The 20347-nt window shown below is 51.9% G+C and overlaps 1 protein-coding gene across 2 annotated transcripts; it reads right to left on the reverse strand.

Annotated features, from left to right (window-relative positions):
* Window positions 1-361: 361 nt before the first annotated feature.
* LMAN2L (lectin, mannose binding 2 like) lies at window positions 362-15032 on the reverse strand. Of its 2 annotated transcripts, XM_054017851.1 has the most exons (9): window positions 14903-15032; window positions 13987-14105; window positions 10339-10456; window positions 9081-9163; window positions 4919-4951; window positions 3443-3604; window positions 3228-3342; window positions 1746-1865; window positions 362-1068 (listed from the first exon to the last, which is right to left on the reverse strand). In XM_054017851.1, the coding sequence occupies exons 1-9, from the start codon at window positions 15030-15032 to the stop codon at window positions 926-928; spliced, it is 1023 nt and encodes a 340-aa protein (XP_053873826.1). In that variant the 3' UTR covers window positions 362-925. The 2 variants fall into 2 exon arrangements, with proteins under 2 accessions (XP_053873826.1, XP_053873828.1); XM_054017853.1 differs by lacking the exon at window positions 4919-4951.
* Window positions 15033-20347: the final 5315 nt, after the last annotated feature.

The raw sequence follows: 20347 nt of genomic DNA on the forward strand, positions 1-20347 counted from the left end.
ACATCAGGCAGGCTCAGGGTGGCACTGGGAGGCCAGTAGCCAATATTTGTGTTCATGCCCAGACCATATTGGGGTGACTGTAAAACGAGGGGTTTTCCTTTAGCACAGCTCCCAGTTCACCTACTTCAAAATGAGGAGCAGCAGTGAGACAAGGAGTATTTCATTCATGGTGCAGGATTCAACCGCGCTATGGCAAAACCAGGATTAAAAGCTTAAAGCTGCCTGGGGCAGATGAGCTCGGCCTTCCCGACCAGCCTAAGGCAGCCAAGCCACCTGGATTGCAACAGACAGGCTGCCAGAGTGAGCAGCGGTGGGGCTGGGGGCGGGGCCAGGCTCATGGTGGGGCTGGGGGCGGGGCCAGGCTCATGTCCGGCAGGGGCCAGGGAGGGGACAGCACTACTCTTCTCAACAAGAAGCATTTTGTTTGGCCAAGTTTCACCCTTAAGCCAAAGGGGCTTTTCTAGGATTTTACAGTCTTCAGTGCCTGGCCTCCTAGCTAGGCTGTGGGACATCCCCAGATAGCACATGTAAGGCTCACCAACACGGAAACAATACAACATTCAGCTCCGCCCGCCCCAAGCGTCCTCTACACACCTTGCAAAGCAAGAGCTGCTGGGGGACGGCCCATCTGTCACTGCACCAACCTCCGGAGTCGGGGGGTTAGGTCTCCCTGATGCACTACGTGTCACACAAAGTGCTCCCCATGTGATCCAGGATGTGCGCTCCCGCTGGGAACCCCAGAGCTCGAAGAGACACAGCAGCGGTCCCCATGGGGGCCAGCAAAGTAGCAGCCACCTGAAGGGGCTCTTGAAAGTCTGGGCTGAGCAGGCAAGGGCTTCTCTTCAGCTAGCCTCTAGCACCTGTGCCAGCCCACTCCAGCAGAGCGGCTGGGCTGCCGAGGGAAGGGGCAGGGCAGGCGTCAAGGTCAGTAGAAGCGTTTCCGGCTCTGTTCCTGCCATTTGTTGTAGACAATGACTCCGATGACGATGGCAAACACCAGGGCGACCAGCGAGAAGAATACAATTAAAAACAGGGCCAGGCCGCTCATGGGTTCCAGTGGGGCCTCCACTGTGGGGCAAAGGCAGAGGGGCACAAGCCCAGGTTAGCCACTGCAGAGACCACGCGCTCAGAGACTATGGCCATGGGGCGTACAAGCTTAGTTGGGTTTTTCTTGCATTGCCCATCTCTGTGGTGGCCAGGGGAGACAGCCATCCAGCCCCCACCTTCCCCAGCGCTTCATCCAAGATGAGGCGCTTGCGTTTATCCTGAGCTATGGGATTTGGGTTCGGTCTCCGGGGAGATTTCAGAGAAGTGAGAGAGCCTGGCGCAGAGACTGAACGCCACGTGGTCACTAGCCTGCAGAGGATCTCAAAGCACACACAGGGTTTTGGCTACCTCCAGCCTGTCTCCAGCGCTTGGAAGCAGTGAGACCCAGGGCATGCTGTGCTTCAGGCACACCTAATCCCTGCTTGAAGCTGTTGGCTGCTCCTCTCTGCAGGGGTATTGGAGAAGCCGACACTGCAGTGAGCACTGGCAGGGACATCAGCGCTCAGCATTTGGTCACACCATTCCCTCCTTCTAGGACCATTAGCTAATGGAGACATTCAAGCAGACGGGCTCACAAGCAGGAGCTTCAGCAGATGATGTGAGGACCCCGCCCGATGAATGGAACAGCCCACCTAGTGGGGAAAGTAGGTACTTGGTGGTTCCCAGCCTTGCACCTCACCAACCTGTGCGCTACTCACCTCCGGGCAGTTTCATGTTGTCCACAACGGGCAGAAACACCTCTTTATCCCGCTTCTCCTCCTCTGGGCTCCGCTCAACCGTCAACTGGTAGAGTTTCAGGGAAATTATGTCGTGGTTATCTAGGGGCATGAGAGAAACGTGGTCTTAGACAGCAGGCAGGAAGAGGAATCTTGGCCAGGGATGGCAGAGCTGCTGGAAGAGGGAAACAGTGAACATCTGCTCAAAGGGAGCCAAGAACCCATACACGGAGCAAGCAGAACTCAGCTCAGCAGGGCAGGGCAGTGCCCAGCACAACACAACACACTTTTCCACAAGGGGCCTTTAAGCCACTTCAATTCAGGCTGAGAAATGAGGAGCTGTTCAGCCCCTGATTTAAAGTCCACTCGGCCACCTGAAGGCAGCAAATTAGAATCGCCCTCACAGGCGTTCACTGCCTTTGTGTCTGTCTGTCACACATATTAGCAGAACAACTCAACTGCTCCAGCCAGCTGCTCCAATTCCCAGAGCTATCTGCAGAGATTTTGGAAATAAAGGAACTTTGCTTGGAGCAAACAATGAATCCAGGCATTGGTGATCAACGTGCTTTTGTAGAGGCTTGATTCAAATCTGTTCTAAGCTGGCTTAAGAACTACGGAAGCAGATGGGTCGATACTTTGGGATATTATGGCATACGCTGACTGGAATTCACACAGACGTTACAGGCAAGAGCCTCAATAGGCCAGAGAGCTGTGCATCAGTGTCCACACGGCTGGTCCCCTCGCCTATACTGGAAGGAGAAGAGCTAACGGCTCTTGGGCCAGAATGCTCAAGAAGTGCCCTGCAACACTGTGTAAGAGGGATGCCTGCTCTAAACCCCCGAAGTACGTCCCAAGGCCCCTGTCTAACTGCAGGCTGTGTGCACCAGAGGTTCAGCTGCAGGCAGCCCCCAGAGCCAGGGAGTGGCCGAGGCCGTCAGGGTGAAGGCATGGGAGTGGGCACCTTTGTATTTTAAATACTCAGAATGTTGATGCCAACTCAGAGGAGCCTCCGGCACCTGGCAGAACTTCAGGTGCCCCAAGCCTACAAGTGTCACCTGTGAACTCCTGGGGTTCCACTGAAACCAGAAGGGGGCGGTGTCCCTTTCTGATCGAACACAGGGGCCTTTCAGGCTCAACGGTTAATGCCAAGGGCCCCTCCAAGGACATGGCTTGGGGAGTTTGGCACCTCAGGCACCTCCATGCCATGGTAGGTCTGGCCGGAGCACCAGAGGCACTTCTGAAGGCAGGGCTTTCGCTCCCCAGTCACGTAGGGTGCAGCTACCGTGTGTTTAAAACCCGCAGCAGCAAGTCTCAGAGTCAGGTCAACAGACTCAGGCTCATGCTCCGGCGCTAAAAGCAGCCGTTTGGCTCCGGCTCTGTAGACCCCGGCTCGGAGACTCGCAGGCACAGCATAGGCCTACCCTTAGCGCTTGTGGAGCATTGGCCAGGTTCACAGCGCGGTACCTGAGAGGTCTCCAGTGACTGAAGAGGTCCCAAAGAAGTATCCCCGTGGCAGGTGGACCCCCGGCATGTCAATACAGTCCCGCCACTCGTGCTTGCCATCAATGTCAATCATGATCTGAAACACACGAGACTTCACTCAACCCAGAGCAACCCAGCCCAGCCCTCCCGACCTGACGTTGCCCTGGGCCTGGAGAGCTCGAGGAGGAGTCACTCACAGTCAGCCTCCTTTTGACATAGCGGATCACCAGGAAGGTGTCGTGGTTCAGGTTGCGCACCATGGCCGTGCAGCCGCCGAGCTCAGTGGGCCGTCCGTCCCGGTCATGGTCATAGGTGAGAGAGCCATTGTTCACCATGGCAGAAATGTAGGGGAACACGCGCTAGGGGAGACAAAGCCACAGGTTAGTGGTCTCCTCACTGCTCTGCGGAGGCCTGGCGAGACGAACCGTGGGCAACAGGGCAAATGCATGCAGCCAGCAGAGAATATGGCTTTGCACAGGACACTGACAGCATGGAGCACGACACCAGGACCGAGAGACAGACAAGAGCCTTGGCCAGCGCTCGAAATTCTCACGCAGCTGGCAGGACCGGGTCTGTAAGGGAGCGAAGTGCTGGCAGGAGGCACTGGACTGACTGATCTCGCCACCACCGGGCCTCATCCCGACTTCAAGGAACCCAGGTCTAGAGAGGGACACGGGCGCCGCCTCCAAGGGGTGTTTTCTCTACAGAGACCGCCCCCAAAGTCCCATTGCCACCCCTGGGCTGGTGGTTTGTGTGGCATGGACCCCTGCTCCACACAGGACGGGCAGCAGCAGTGCTACTGTGCTGGGCTGGCTTTGAGACAGTGACGTCCAGCTACCACAGCCCATGTGCCCCAGCCAGGACACTGTTCATGGGATCACGTGCCATCTCTCCCCCTCCAAGTTGGGTTTTTGTTTTTGTTTTTTTTTTAAGATCATTCCACCAAGACATGTGCATTGTGCATCACACTGGGTCCAGCATTCCCACTCTTCTCGATGGGCAACACTGCCCAGAGGCCCAATAGCAGAGTCCTTTCCCAAGTCTGCAGTAGCAGACGGGCTAACCACACCACCGCTGAGCCACTGGTATGTGCAGCTTAATTCATTTCTAATGGACCCTCCTCTATCTAGTAGGCAGTGAGAAGACGAGCTGAGGCAAGCAGTGCACCCAGGCCAGACCCCCAGCGTCATGCTGCGTAGCAGGGAGATGCACAAGGTGTGGGAACAGAGGTTTGTTTATTCTGAAACGAAGCAGGAACAGGGATCCATGAGCACAGACCAGCTCGAGAGCTGCAGTGTCTCCTCCGCGTGTAGGAACTGCGCAGCCATGAGGAGAAGCCATAGGAAGAGAGAGGTGCACCAAAACCGCCCGGGTATGCCAGGCCCTGAGCGAGGGACTTGGGGAGGCTGCACACGCTCGACTTCCTTCAGGTCACAGGACAGTAATCAGCAGCCCAGTGCACTCTGGCACAAGCATGCTGGCCAGGGGATCTGGGGGCAGATGGAGAGACTAGCTCTGAACCAGCCAGACTGGCTGCAGCCAGTCAGATAAAGATTTCTGTAACTCTGGCAATGCACTTCCCTCTCCCAGCAAGGTCCCAAACACTCAGGAAGTGCCAATGACAGAGAGAGTGGAGGGGACGCCGAGGCTGGAAATGAGCTAGGAGCAAGTACCTGATTTCCAGGGGCATACCGCCTCTTCTGAGCCTGAGTCCAGAAGGATTATTGAGAGCAAGAAAGGGTACAAAGCAAGACAGAGTCACCGACCAGACAGTTTAGTATTAACGTGCAAACTGGGAAGGAAATGCACCCTAGGAAACCACTAGCATTGTCCCCTTGCCAAGACTTGAGGGTACCCTACATTTTGCAAGTCATGTACCAAACCACTGAATACATGGCTTAAAAAGGCAGCTGCAAAAGAAACCCCACACTAATCCTGCCCAGTTTATACCCTGTACTTCCCTTCCCCAGCCCACAGCACAAAACCACATTAACCCAGCACTAAGGCCCCAAGCATGCACACCAACAAAGGACTGCTTGGCTGGAATCACCACCACCCAGATCTACAATTCCTCCAGCACCCTTAACTGTGTCCATCACACACAAATGCATGACAGCCGGGTGCTCCCACGGTACACGCAGGGACATGCAGTGTTCACAGTTCAGGAAATGGCTCTTGGCTTCTCTGAGGCAAGTGTTGCTGTGCTAGGGATGGTCCCAGAGCCACATGGACACCAGTGTCCTGGGGAGCTGGGCACACGAGCCCAAGGCACGAACCCCCGTTTTCACGTGGGACTGAGTCCTGCACCCATTCCCTGAGGATCCCCCATGCAGCTCTACAGATGTCAATGGAGTTCCACAGTGGCAGAGCTCAGAACTGGGCCCAAACTGAACAGAAATAAAAGCCTCCGTTGTGTTTGACTGTCTGGTTAGGACCATAACCAGACGCCAGCACAAATCTGTGGCAGGAGCAAGGCTGCAGATGCTGTCACTTCTCCCTGCATTGTGACTCAGATTATGATCTTTATCCTCAATTAAACTCCAAGAGCTGGAATAGCATCAGTGGGGCTTCTCCAGCTGCCTGGCATTCTCTAGGAACCAATCGAAGGGTACAAAGGCCCTTCCCAGACCAAGGGCAGGCCAATGTTAATGTTTCAACCAAACCTGACACTGATTCAAGAGCTGCAGATCTGTTTAATCAGTTTCAAGGTCAGAAGCCACCTACACAGCTGAGCTGGTCAGACACTGGAGTCTAAAGGAGAGCCATGGGGTTCGAATAGAAGGAATTAGCAGGATGCTAATTTGGGATGATCTCCACACACCTCAGGGGTGGCCGGAAAACAGCCATGTATTTCCCACAACAAGTTTGGAACGATATGACAAATTCTCAACTTGTGCAAAATTTGGCAAAATTGTTCAAAAATTTTTCCACATCTTGGCTACTTGGATTCCTCCTGCCCACTCACTCTAGAGAAATCCAAACACCTGAAAAAAACCTTGGTCAATGTCCTGGGAAATTTTCTGATAAAGTGAAAGTGTCTCAAAAATGCTGGTTTCCTTTGCAAGGCAATTCTTCGGTGAAAGCGTGTTTGGGCCCAGCTCTAATACAAACACACAAGTTTAGTCCACTTTTGTTTCAATAACACGTAACAGCACAGTCTCACTGTACAGCTCTAGAGCACAGGAGATGTTCTCCAGAACAGCTTTACAGAAGGACTGTGCAGTAGGCCCTGGCCAGCAAGTACTGGGGTGATCCCGGCAATTAAAGGCCGATAAGCCTGACTTCGGTACCGGCCAAACTGGGTGAACCTATAGTAAAGAACAGAATTGTCAGACATAGATGAACAAAATTTGTTGGGGAAGAGTCAACATGGTTTTTGTAAAGGGAAATCATGCCTCACCAATCTACTAGAATTCTTTGAGGGGGTCAACAAGCATGTGGACAAGGGGGATCCAGTGGATATAGTGTACTTAAATTTTCAGAAAGCCTTTGATAAGGTCCCTCACCAAAGGCTCTTACGCAAAGTAAGCTGTCATGGGATAAGAGGGAATGTCTTCTCATGGATTGGTAATTGGTTAAAAGATAGGAAACAAAGGGTAGGAATAAACGGTCGGTTTTCAGAATGGAGGGTATGTCTTCACTACCCGCCATATCGGTGGGTAGCAATCGATTTATCTGGGATAGATATATCGCGTCTCGTTAAGACGCGATATATCGGTCCCTGAACGCGCTCACCGTCAACTCCAGAACTCCACCAGAGCGAGCGGCGGTAGCGCAGTCGACAGGGGGAGCCGCGGCCGTCGATCCCACGCCGTGTGGACCCCAGGTAATTCGATCCAAGATACTTAGACTTCAGCTACGCTATTCGTGTAGCTGAAGTTGCATATCTTGGATCGATCCCCCCTGCAGTGTAGACCAGCCCGGAGAGAGGTAAATAGTGGTGTCCCCCAGGAGTCTGTACTGGACTAGTCCTGTTCAATATATTCATAAATGATCTGGAAAAAGGGGTAAACAGTGAGGTGGCAAAATTTGCAGATCATACAAAATTACTCAAGATAGTTAGTCCAAAGCAGACTGCGAAGAGCTATAAAAGGATCTCAGAAAACTGGGTGACCGGGCAACAAAATGGCAGATGAAATTCAATGTTGATAAATGCAAAGTAACGCACATTGGAAAACATAATCCCAACTATACACATCAAATGATGGGGTCTAAATTAGCTGTTACCACTCAAAGATCTTGGCATCATTGTAGATAGTTCTCTGAAAATATGCACTCAACGTGCAGCGGCAGTCAAAAAAGCAAACAGAACATTGGGAATCATTAAGCAAGGGATAGATAAGACAGAAAGTATCATATTGCCTCTGTATAAATCCATGGTACGCCCACATCTTGAATACTGCGTGCAGATGTGGTCGCCCCATCTCAAAAAATCATATATTGGAATTGGAAAAGGTTCAGAAAGGGGCAACAAAAATGATTAGGGGTATGGAACGGCTTCCGTATGAGGAGAGATTAATAAGACTGGAACTTTTCAGTTTGGAGAAGAGACGACTGGGAGGGTGGGCGGGGGATATGATAGAGGTCTATAAAGTCCTGACTGGTGTGCAGAACATAAATAAGAAAGTGTTATTTACTCCTTTTCATAACAAAAGAACTAGCGGATCACCAAATGAAATTAAGAGGCAGCACGTTTAAAACAAACAAAAGGAAGTATTTTTTCCACACAGCGCACAGTCAACCTGTGGAACTCCTTGCCAGAGGAGGTTGTGAAGGCCAAGACTATAACAGGGTTAAAAAAAGAACTAGATAAATTCACGGAGGATAGGTCCAACACTGGCTATTAGCCAGGATGGGCAGGGATGGTGTCTCTAGCCTCTGTTTGCCAGAAACTGGGAATGGGCAACAGGGGATAGATCATTTGATGATTACCTGTTCTGTCCATTCCCTCTGGGGCACCTGACACTGGCCACTATCAGAAGACAGAATACTGGGCTAGATGGACCCTTGGTCTGACTCAGTATGGCCGTTCCTATGTTGGCATTTAGGCCACTGCTATGCAGAGGTGAAGATCACCACACTACAGGTCCACACTAGCTAGTGTCCAGACACTTCAGACAGCTTCCGATCCCAGCTTGCTAGCAGCCCCCAAATCCCCAAGGGAAAGGAGTACAACTGCTTCCCATTTCTCCTTTTCCCATTTCCCCCGCAAAGCATTTGCAGCCATTGCTGGCGGCCACTGCTGGCCTACAGCTCGTCCTAATCGGTGTGTCCAGCCTGCATTCACCGGCCTTGGGCAGCAAGACAATGCCCATCACCATCAGGACTTGCCCTGCAGAGCAGCGATACTTCATACGGGGAGTCGGCAGTGAGGAGAAACTAACCAGAATCACTCAGTCCTTGCGAGGGCTCCTCTACACCAGATGCCATGACACACAGAAGGGGCTGCAGAGGGAAGCTGCCTGGTCTGGCCTGCAGCCCCCTCCATGTATGAAGAGCTACTTGCCTCCTGCTAGTCCCCTGGAGAGGGACAACAAGGAAGTCGGCGAGCTCAAAAACCAGAAGGGAAAAGAGACAGGAGAGGGAAGAGAGAGCAGCGTCAATAGCAAGTAAACAAAAGCTGCAGCCATGAGGAGCCGGAGAGGATGCTACATTTAGACTGGTCCGTGATTGGGATCTCTAACATACAGCTGCATTGGAGCTGGAAATAGGGCCAAAGCCTTTTGAACAAGCTAATATGCCAACTCTGGCCTCAAGCTCTGGATGCATAGCCACGGTAATAAAACTTCACATCCATCTCCCACTTCCCTCCAAACTGCCAAAAGGCCGTCTTACCTCCTGCTGCTTCTCCTCATTGGGGTAGGTGTCTACAAACACCCCCAGCCCCAGAAAGTGATCCTTGCTCCCAAACACGGGCCCTAGAACAGATGGCAGATTGTGAACAATGGGTCCTGTTGCTCTCTAGTAGAGACAGTGGGGGGAGTGCTTTCCACCCTGCGTGCGGGTAGATTTACTCCCCAAGCCATCGATGGGCCCCACCTTGGAGCAGAACCACAAGAGTAGCTTGAAGAGGATACAGTACTATTTGGTAGCGTCAGACAGACATTTACCTCCTTGCAGCCAATAAGAACCAGTGGGGCGGCCTCCAACTTCACGCGGATGCCCATTTGAAGGAGTTTTCCCCTAAGGATCTAAGCCAGAGATGCCTCCAAAGGTAGCCTTGGCTTGACACCAGTAGCAGCTCGTAAGGAATGTTAGGAAGTGGCATTCGATGAGTCACCCTTTACCTTCACCCTCTCCCCACAGGGGAGTCATTCCTTGATCCGTGCTTAGGGGGCCTGAAGCCCCCGCCACATAGCACCATCGAGCACTTACAGAACAGCAGAGCCCAGCGCCCATATTACAGGACCAATACCCCGCAGTCCCGAGTTCAATCCCCGGATCTGCCACTCCCCCTCTGCACCTCTCTTCCCCCATCTATCAAATGGAGACAGCGATACTCTCACCTGATAAATCGCTTTGCAATCTACATAGGAGTGCTAGATAGCCGCGCTCTTTACAAACAATAACTCATGAGGTAGCCAGGCATCCCCCCCCCCCCCCCCGCGTTTGACAGATGGGGAAACGGGAGCAGAGTTTCAGAATACAGGTGTTCCTGGCCCCCAGGCCTATGCTTAGCCCACACACGTCTGATTTCCAGAGCTCTGGAGCCACTGGAGCCTCCAGTAGGAATACGGCTTGCTTTGCACCTCTGAAAATCAGGGCAAGCAGTTTGCTACTGGACAGCTGAATTCATAGCCATGTTGGACTCCTCAGAGCCCCGATCAATGGTCACCCCGAGCTTTCGCAGAGCAATGTCAGTATTAGCTACAATGGGTTCACAGTCACTCCTGGCTCCCTCCTTGTCGGTCCCTGCAAAAAGGAGCAGGATGGCAGCAACTCTAAGGCAGCAGTTACAGATGCAATCTACATCCACAGCCAAGGGCGGCGCTCGTCTGGCCAGCATGTCTCCGCTGGGGCAGGAGAAGGCCAGCAGCGGAGGCTCTGTGCAGCACTTCCCCTTGCAGCCAATGCCTCCGTGAGAGCATTTTACCTGGCTGCATGCGATCCTTGGTGTACCAGATGGCAAAGCCGTCCCCATTCAGGTTCTTCTTGCCTTGCCCGTGGATTTTAAAATGGACCTGCATCTCCCAGTCTCTGAGGTAACAAGGCTGCAAGAGAGAAAGGAGGAGAGTGAGTGCAGCAGTCAGGGGGACTTTGACAATAGACTATTCACAGCCCTTCCGACTATTGCCTTGCAGACAGATAACATTAAGAAGGGACCCCATGTCAGCTGGGATCTGTTCCGTCTGGATGGGGAGGGACAGTTGCAATTGGTTGCAGTGTCCCCAGCCAGACAGTACAGCTGCTTTTCTGCACAGACAGCGAGCCATGGCACCAACACACCCACCACCTCATGGAAAAGTGCTGGCCTGCCTTAGCACAAATACATCTGCAGAGATGTCTTCGTCCTTTATTTCCCTGGCCAATAGGCTGCACTGCCTTACCTTTCATATTTCAGCAAGAGTAATTAATCACAGGGGGCACTGTTAAGATTAGGGAACCATGGATATAAAAACAAAGGGCTTGATTCTGATCTTGCACTGTTCTAAGCCAGGAGTAACCAGTGAAATCAGGGAAAGAGATCAAAATCAGGCCAAGAGTGGCCTAGATTTCATCACTATAGATGAATAAATTACGCCCCCTTATGAACATCAGATGAAGCGTAGAACCAATCAGGGGCAAAGAATGTAAATAGTTTTATAATAGCCATCCAGACTGGATACGAGTTAGCGGCTAGACAGGTATTTCGACTCCTGGACTCATACTATATGAACAGTCAAAAGCCCACTTCAAAGTCACATCTGAAAACTCATTACATCATCATTAATGCCACAAGACAATGGATTTTAAGAATCCAGTCCATTTTTCACTACATAAGCAGTTCAGTCTCCTGAATTTCATTCAGCTTGAGCAACGAAGCTACACTTGTCAGTTTAATGTTAAGCTGATGTAAACCACAACCACTTCAAGGGAACTGCAAATCCAAACACACACACACATACTCAGTGACATTTAAAAAAAACAAACAAAACAAAAAAATTTTACATCTTCTCAAAAAGCTACATTTGGGTCCCTGACTACAGCCCTTTTTAAGCATTTTATTTGTATTGAATTTCCATCTGAAAGAACAGAAAGACCCACAGTCAGAGACATCTCGCAACAGTGCCCATAGCTGGGGATTGATTGCCAAATGCAGCAGTATCAAGCCCGCTCCACACCACAGAGATGTATCAGAGGTAGGTGGCAACTCACTGTGGAAGGCGGCAACTCACTGTGGAAGGCAGCCTCAGGACAGACAATTAGAACAGGTTCAGGTCAGGGACATGCACTTACACCATCCAGACAATTGTACAGAGATGTGGGAGGCCGCTGAGCTCCATGGAGACAATTTACACAGCTCTTTAATATGAGGCGGCAGCTGTCCAACATACTCTGAAGGCTTTGAGATGTTGGACTTAAAATGGTCTCATTCCACGGACTAAAAAGACATGGCTATTAACGGACAGGACTCTGTCCTCCTGAGCAGAGTATCCCTGACACCGTGGGCTGCAAGAAGAGTACTGACCTGGAAAGGGTTGGTACACCTACAGTGCCTTTGCTCTTGGAACAAGCTACCTTTCTCCAACACACGGTCAACTAGTCTGGACTCAAATGGCCAGGCAGAATCAGACAGGTACTTGTGTGGAGAGCACAGAAATCATAATAGTTCTACAGGAAACTTACTATGGAACTACAGTACATGAAAGCGCATCACTATCTACCCCACAGTAAATTCCATCCCAAACTGTCATGTCTTTGAGTGGCTCCTCCCGTATATCCTATCACAGGATTTAGGGAAGGCAATTCACTGCCTGCACAAAACTCAGACGAGAACTGCAACATTAAAAAAACTGCAGAGCCAGACATTATAAGGAGTGATCTGTAGTGCATGAGCTCAACCTGAGCCACCAGATGCAGGTGTGAGGGAGTTGGGACCACTCTGGCCTTTCCATCCTACTAAATGGGAGGGGGCTTCCTGCTAGACCTGTGAGAGATGGGAGGGGGTCCAAATCTGGAAGAGATTCGTAATCACTGCTCTATTGTTACTCGCCAAAGACTGAAATCCAGCACACACACACACACACACTTGCAAGCTACGTCACAACCCTGCACCATGTGAATATAGGCACAACAAGATGATGGGCACCACCTAAGCCCCTAAAAAGAAAGCCTCTAACAGCAAGCCCTTCTGTGTCCACATCACAACTAAGAGACCACACTTCCCTTTGCCTGGCAATTTCACTCACCAAGAATAGGCATTTTTCAGCTTTGGAAAGAAGTGTGAGATTACTGTTATAATCCAGAGAAACATCCTATCAAAGCTTCAGTTTTGAGTGCCTGGAGCTAGGACATCATATATGATTACTTGTTTTAAAAAGCAGGATCCACTATAGGCACTATAAACGTTAAAGAAGAACTATAGTGCAGCAAGGTAAGACGATAGGAGTTTGTTCGAGGGCCCAAGCAGATTTACGTAGAGAAGGTTGCACTGAACAGCACAGGAAGCTATACTGACCATAAGATGCTTTCTGGCTCAAATTCCAGCTTTTCACTTAATAAGCAAATTATATCCACTCTTTAGGCAAGACTTAAGTTAGATAAACATCTGATGAGAGCTGAGTTTGGGACTCAAACTGACAGCTACCGAAGAAAGGTAGAGAACCCAGGTACTTGTACTGCTGTGGCCAAGTATTAATGGCAGACGTGAGGTTAGTCATTTTCAGATACTGGTGGAACCTTTGCACATGGGAGCAGAGGAATGTCAGATCAGGTTTACAGGATAAACTCAGCGTGCCCAATTCACACTGGTATAAGCAGGTACAAGTCCACTAACGGATCTGAGTTGCAATTGCTTATACCAGATCTGCCTTTGGTCCAGTGTTCTTGTGTGCGTCTACACCATTTACGTTCCCCCAGAACAAAAAGCCTTTCAAAGTTATTCTATTTGGGGGACATGGATCTTCGTCTACTCGGGATCTAAAGAACATGCCACGTACATGGAGCACAACAGAGTGGTGATCCTGAATGGGACACATTTGAGCTATAGTAATAGAGGGATTTAGGATCAAATCCTATAATAGAATTGGCAGGGCTATTGCCCGGGAGCAAGCCATTTATAAGCACTGCCTTTTGGCGCTTTTAGTCAAAGGAAAAGCTCAGTGGACTGGAACATTGTCACAAGGTTAATGACCTCCTGTAGCTACACCGAGAGAAGAGACAGTGCCAAGACACTGATTTAGCAACAGGCTTGTTTCAGATTAACCGTAGCTGGAGTTTGTTTTGCACAACCATTCCACAAATCTGTCTGGCCAGTAGTTTTCATGAGAGCAATCTGCCCGAGGCCCATCCACCCTTCATTCCGCTTGCGAGGTAAGGATTTCACCATCAGTGCACCACTTCCTGTGACCTGCAGCAGCCGATTCCCATGAGAATCTTGACTCCATAAATCAAGTCATCCCGATTACCATCTTGCTACCCCTCACCATCTTGAATTCAGACATACTGGCTGCAGCCCAAAGATAGAAATCACTTCTGCACGAGATACAAAACCCTGGAGTGCCAGCGCTCCTCAAAGATTGCTAGAGAACATTATTCTTACCACTCTGTTCCACACGGCCCCCTGTTTGCTCTGCATGTCTGGTGTGAGGCGGACGTACTGAGTCGTGACCATGGCATTGCCCATAAGGTCCCAGAGAGAGGAGCTGGAAGATCCAACACCTGTGGGGTAGGAGGGAAACATTTGCACCCACCGTACAAGGGTACAGTGCTGTGACTGTTAGTCAAGAGCATTGATTGCCCTGCGCTGTGCCTCTTCTCACCCAACTCCCTTCCATCCATCTTCCCACCCCCCCCCCCCCCGCTTCCTTCTCTGCCTTGTTTCCCTCCCAGACCCTCCACCTGCCCACCCTCCTTTTTCCCTCTCCAGCCAGGTGCACAAAGCACTACATACACTTGCTTTCCCCCAAGCCACCTACATAGCTCATCCCCCAGCCCTTCTCTCTCGGGGGTCCCAATCCACTCTCATTCTGCTTCTTCCCTGCCCCCCAAATACGGTCACACTCTAGTCATTCCCCACAACTCCCTCTGCACCCCCACCCTGTCTTTCCCCCCCAAGACCAGCTACCCACTGAACACACTACCTCAGTTTCTTTGCCTGCCCACTCCCTACTCCCCTTCTCACCCCCTTTGACTCCTCCCCCACTCCTCCCTGCCCGTTACTGCTTTTGCTGATCCCACCACCCTGCTCCCCAAATCTCCCAGACCCTCTCACCCAGCCTCCCCAGCCCAGTTCCTCCTGCATCCCCGTGCATCACCCCCATACTCCCATACTGCTGCTGCCCTGTCACTCCAGCCCAGTCCCCCCACGCACACCCCCAACGGGTCCCCCCCACTCGAACCCAGCCTAACCCCTCCCCCCACGGGTCCCCCCCCCCTCCAACCCAACCCCCCACACAGGTCCCCCCAGCCTAAACCCCTACAGGGGTCCCCCCCGCACTCCCCGCGGGGCCCCTCACCCTGGTAGGGTTTGGTGAGCGAGTGCTCCCGTTTCAGGTGCTCCTCAGTCTGCTCGGCGCGCGCCCCGCGCAGCAGCAGCACGAGCAACCCCGGGAGCCCAACCCGCCACCACCTCGCTACCGCCGCCATCTTCCCCCGGCCCGGCCTGCGGCCCTAGCGCCCGCCCCCACGCCTCTCATTGGCCGCAGGGCGCCCCCACCCAGCTCCGCCATTGGCTCCCTCCAGGCACCGACTACTGATGCGGATCGTGTTACTGGTTGGCTGAGGAGCGCATCCGTCACTAGGCCGAACGGGGTGAGCCGCTAGCTTTCGTGCCCGCGCGAGGGACCCTGGGAAATGTAGTTCCCTCGCCGCTTCCGGGCACGGGGCTGCTTAAAGGGACCCGGTTCCCATTTCTCGGGGCAGCGGCTGCGGGCCCTGGGTCCCCAGCGAGACTGTGACACACACGGCCACAGTTGCCTAGCGACATGGGGACAACGATGCCATGGTGACGGTGGCCTGGAGACAGGCGCGGTAGTGATGCGGTGACGGGACCGGGCGTGGTGCGGGGGGCCGGTGGGTGCCCCGCCCTGACTGTGCCTCCCTGCCTCAGTTTCCCCATCGAAATGCCACTGTTACTTCCGTGGCACCAGACATTGCCCAGCCCACTCCTCCCCCACACACACACTTCTTGGAGCCTGCGCCCATCTCAGCGGCCACGATGCACTAACAGGCCCTTTTACACCGTCCATCGCTGATAGGGTGACCAGATGGGATGAAGAAAATATCGGGACACATGGTGGGGGGTCCCCCGCCAGCGGAGCAAAGGAAAAAAAAGCGGAGTCCCGCTAGCAGAGCAAAACAAAACAAAACAAACAAACAAAACACAGGAGTGTGAAATATCGGTTGGGACACGGGACAAATGCCTAAAAATCAGGACAGTCCTGATTTTATCGGGACGTCTGGACACCCTAATCGCTGGGTCTCCCCCTGCAGCACAGACGGACGGCTCCCAGAGCGCTGGGTCAGTGTTGACCCCATTGTGTGTGGAGAAACTGAGTCACGGGCCTTAAGGTCAGCGATGGAGCTAGAACCAGCTCTCCTGCCCCCTAGTCCTGCTGGAGTACAGGATGTCCGTGCTGCGAGAGACTCCGCAGCATCAGCAGAGCTGTGGCTCAGGGGGTGGGGAGGGACGGGGAGGCCAAAGAGGACCCAGGCAACACTGTGGTGTTTGTGTCAAGAAAGGGAATAGAAATCAGCTGACGCAGCACTTTCCTCGGGTTTCTCTGAACAGAAGTGCCAGTTGTTTCTTCCTAAGGCCAGCTTTGAGAAGCTAAAGGACGCGCCCCTTGGATGTAGCGAGCAGCTCTGACAGGGACTGCCAGCCTGGCTCAGTCCCAGCCTCCGCCAGAGCTCAGTGAACAGGCTGTCGAAGCCTGGCTGTTGGCATTGTTCAGCCCGGATGGGGAACGGGACTGGAACATGCTGCTTTATTGTGGCAAGGCACCTTGAATGATGTCACTTGACTCCCCTTTGTCCAGAGCTCACTCAGGGGTTGTGCAAATCATGTTGTTTACGCAGCTCTGCCAATGCCTTTCAAGCCTGAGCTCCAGCACCACCTTGCTGTTCCCATCCTGGGCTCCCCACGCACCCTGCTCTGCTGATGCCCTTCAGAATCCTGACCCACTTACTCTGGTCCTGCATCCTCACGTAGTCTGCCCCTCCACCTCAAGCCTGACTCACGGCATCCCTTCCTGGTCTCACCTTGGCCCAGCCCTCAGCAGAGGTGGAGAACCAGCCAGACTGATCTCCACCCAGGAGCAGAGCCAGACAGACTGATCTCCACATCTGACTTAACCCAGGAGTCCAGCTCTCCAGCAGTGATAGTCAAGGGCTGCATTAGCATCATGCATCTTCTTGCTCTTTCTGTCTGAGCCCAAAAGCTGCCTTACAGGGAGTTATCTCTCTGGTCCTTGTTGCTATAGAAACACATTCCAGTGGACCATTGATTTCTGATGGTGAATTTGAGGTTACGGTTCCCAAAGGCAATGCATTAATTACCGCTTGCTTTCCACTGGGCAAGAGCAGGCATGAGATCTGGCTCTTCCTGTTTCCTGCGGTTGGGTCACAGTAGTCTGAGACTGGGGAACAGAAGGAGAGGAGCAGTGTCAGAAGGAGAGGAGCATCTGTAGACACGTCAGAGCTGCCCATCGAGTTATCTCCTCTTCCTGATGTCATCGGGGGCGAAATCAACAGTGCAAGTGAGAGCAACACCAGCCCGAGCGACAGGAAAATCAAGCCCAGCTGCTCTAGGATCGTGCACCTGGCAATACTGGCAGAAGGAGTTCTTTACGTCCGCCTGGAGTGCCTGAAGGAGCTCCTTGCAGCAATGGGTCCAAATATAGCCAGCACAGAGCCTGTGTTTATAGAAGGCCTTCGTGCTAGTCTGTGTGATCATTAAAGTCATGGGGAACTTTTTCTGGCTGGCAGATAGAGCCTTGTTGGAAACTTTAAACTAGAAATCCATTTCCAGTCTTAAAAAGGGATATTCCTCCACTGTTAACATGCACTGGATCCTTCTGATAGAGTTGCAGTGGGTTATTATTGTAAGGGACCATAGCAGTCACTAGGAGGAGGAGACAGCTCTGGTTAAGTAGAGCAAACATAATGCTGGGCATCAGGACTCCTGGGTTCTACACCTGCCTCTGCCTTGTGCCCTTTCTGTGAGTCCATCACTGTTGCAGGGCCCAGAACAAACCCTGGGTGCAGCCTCTGGCAGAAGAGAGGAATCAGAACTGGTCTCCTTGTCCCCTGGAAAAGCTGCATGAAACCCCTTGCTGGAGGTGAAGAATTGGGGCTGGATTACAGTGCCTGCCCTGGGATCATTACATTGTTTATGAGCTATGCAGGCTGCCCAGCCAGGCCATTCCATCACACTGGCCTGTCTTTGAAAGTCTCTGACTCACTAGGTTTTGTTTGGTTGCATCATACACTGACACGACTCTCCTGAAGTGCTGTAACCCCAAGCTCACCTGGTAATTGAGCACTGACACGCTGGGGTTCGGTGAACCAGCCAACTAATCACTAGCCCCACAGAATTGTCTTCATCCAAACATCCCATCATGTCCCCACACAAGCCAGCTTTGTGCAACTCAACCGTATTCAGCTGGTAGGCTCCAGCGGCTGCACAGTGACTGGACGGAGCCATTACGGGCCATGGACCGTTTAAAAATACTGGGGAACTAATCATTCAGGGTCAGGTTGAGCTGAGCTGATGCACCGGGCAGGGCTGTTGCCCTTCTCTACTAGCTACCTGGGGCCAGCACCGAAGAGGGACTTTGCTCAACAAGGCAGCATCAGAGTTGTTAAAGGAGAAGGGCGCTCTGTGCTGAGCTGGCTAAACTCTTTATGTATTAAAGTGCTCAGAGCAGAACAAGCTTCTGTCGCTCAATATTCAGTCCAAGATGGGAACTGCCGGTACTTGGGCAAATGATCCAGGTTTGGCTGGGGCTGTCTGAGTGCCTTTGGGCCATCTGCCGAGATGCTTTTATTAATGACTTCTTGTACATCTGTCCTATTCACTGACTCCCGACCTATCGCCGCCCCCCTCTCTGTCTCCTGGGTTGGAGGTACGAGGCATGTTACCTAGCCAGGGCTGTTTGTTCCCCTTGGGCGAAGGTGCAGCCTCCTGGCAGAAGTCAGCATGTCTTAGCCCCGTTCCAAAGTCAGTCATTACATTCCACCTCTTTACATTCCTCCTGCAGTTTATTTGGGGATAGAATTTCCTTCAACTTTGTTCCTACAGCCTGATTCGAACCAGGCTGTCTTCAAATCCCCTTTAAAGGGAGTTGAGGATGGTCAGTACTGCACAGACTTGGGCCCCTAAACTGTTCCTAGCGTTACTATGAGCTGTTAAACAGCTCAGACATTCCACCACAGGGGTAGCTGCATTTCAGGCCTGGTAGGAGTGACCCCTGTGTGCTTTGTATAACAGTTTGCAAAGCAGTCTGGGATTCTCCAGGGATGGAGTACACTCTAGAAATGCAAGATATTTATAGACCTCCTCACATGCCAGCATTACCCAGCGGCAGGGTGCCAGGTGCACAATGCAAGTTTTCTCTAATGCCACAATAGGGAGCTCTTTCTGCATGCTGTTTGGAGGACAATCGCCTCTGCTGTAATGTGTCTGTTACAAAACCCACCACAAGGAATGCAAAGAAATGCACCTTGGAAAACAAAATCCCAACTGTACATATCAAATGATGGGGTCTAAATTAGCTGTTACAGCTCAAGAAAGAGATCCTGGAGTCATTGTGGATAGTTCTCTGAAAACATCCACTCAATGTGCAGTGGCAGTCAAAAAAGTGAACAGAATGCTGGGCATCATTAAGATAATAAAACAGAAAATATCATATTGCCTCTATATAAATCCATAGTACACCCACATCTGGAATACTGTGAGCAGATGAAGTTGCCCCATGTCAAAAAAAGATATATTGGAATTGGAAAAGGTTCAGAAAAGAGCAACAAAAATGATTAGGGGAATGGAACGGCTTCCGTATGAGGAGAGATTAATAAGATTGGGACTTTTCAGCTTGGAAAAGAGGCGACTAAGTGGGGGATAAGATAGAGGTCTATAAAATCATGACCGGTGTGGAAAAAGTAAATAAGGAAGTGTTATTTACTCCTTCTCATAACACAAGAAGGATTGAAGGCTGCAGGATGGCGCTGGGCAAGCCGCCATGGTGTCAGTCCCCTTCCTGTGGTTACTGACTCCTGTGTTTTATGGCAAATTGTAAAAGTCATGAATCAACAAAGAGAAACAAGGGGCAAGGAGAGGAAAATTCCATGTGGTGGGAGGCTCACGGTGTGAGCTGGGGTGGGGGGCGCTCAGGGGCGTGACTCCCCTGCCGCGCCCTAGAGAGTATCATCATGTCCCTCTGTAGGGGCTTAGCCCCCCATGTTAACTATGGGATAGCATCTTACACCTGGGGTGGGGGGGGCAGAGAGGCCTAGGCATGGCAGGGCTGCCCCAAAGCACACACACCCCCTTCCCTACCCCCAAAGAATCACACTCTACCCCATACACCCCCTCCCCCCAAAAATTATCCTCAACCCCCCAAAAAAAATCCTCCCCACCCTATAACTCCCTCCCCCCTTCCCCAAAAATCATCCCCCTGCCTCATAACCAACTCCCCCACCACCCCCAAAAATCATACCCCACCCCATAACACCCTCCCCCACTGCCCCCCAAAATAGGGTGACCAGATGTCCCGATTTTATAGGGACAATCCCGATTTTTGGGTCTTTTTCTTATATAGACTCCTATTACCCCCCACCCCTGTCCCAATTTTTCACACTTGCTGTCTGGTCACCCTACCCCAAAATCATACTCCCATAACCCCCACCCCCCAAAATATCCCCCCACCCCATAACACCCCACCATCCCCACCCCGAGAATCGCC

The sequence above is a fragment of the Malaclemys terrapin genome, chromosome 2, assembly GCF_027887155.1.
Source record: "Malaclemys terrapin pileata isolate rMalTer1 chromosome 2, rMalTer1.hap1, whole genome shotgun sequence".
Taxonomy (NCBI): Eukaryota; Metazoa; Chordata; order Testudines; family Emydidae; genus Malaclemys; species Malaclemys terrapin.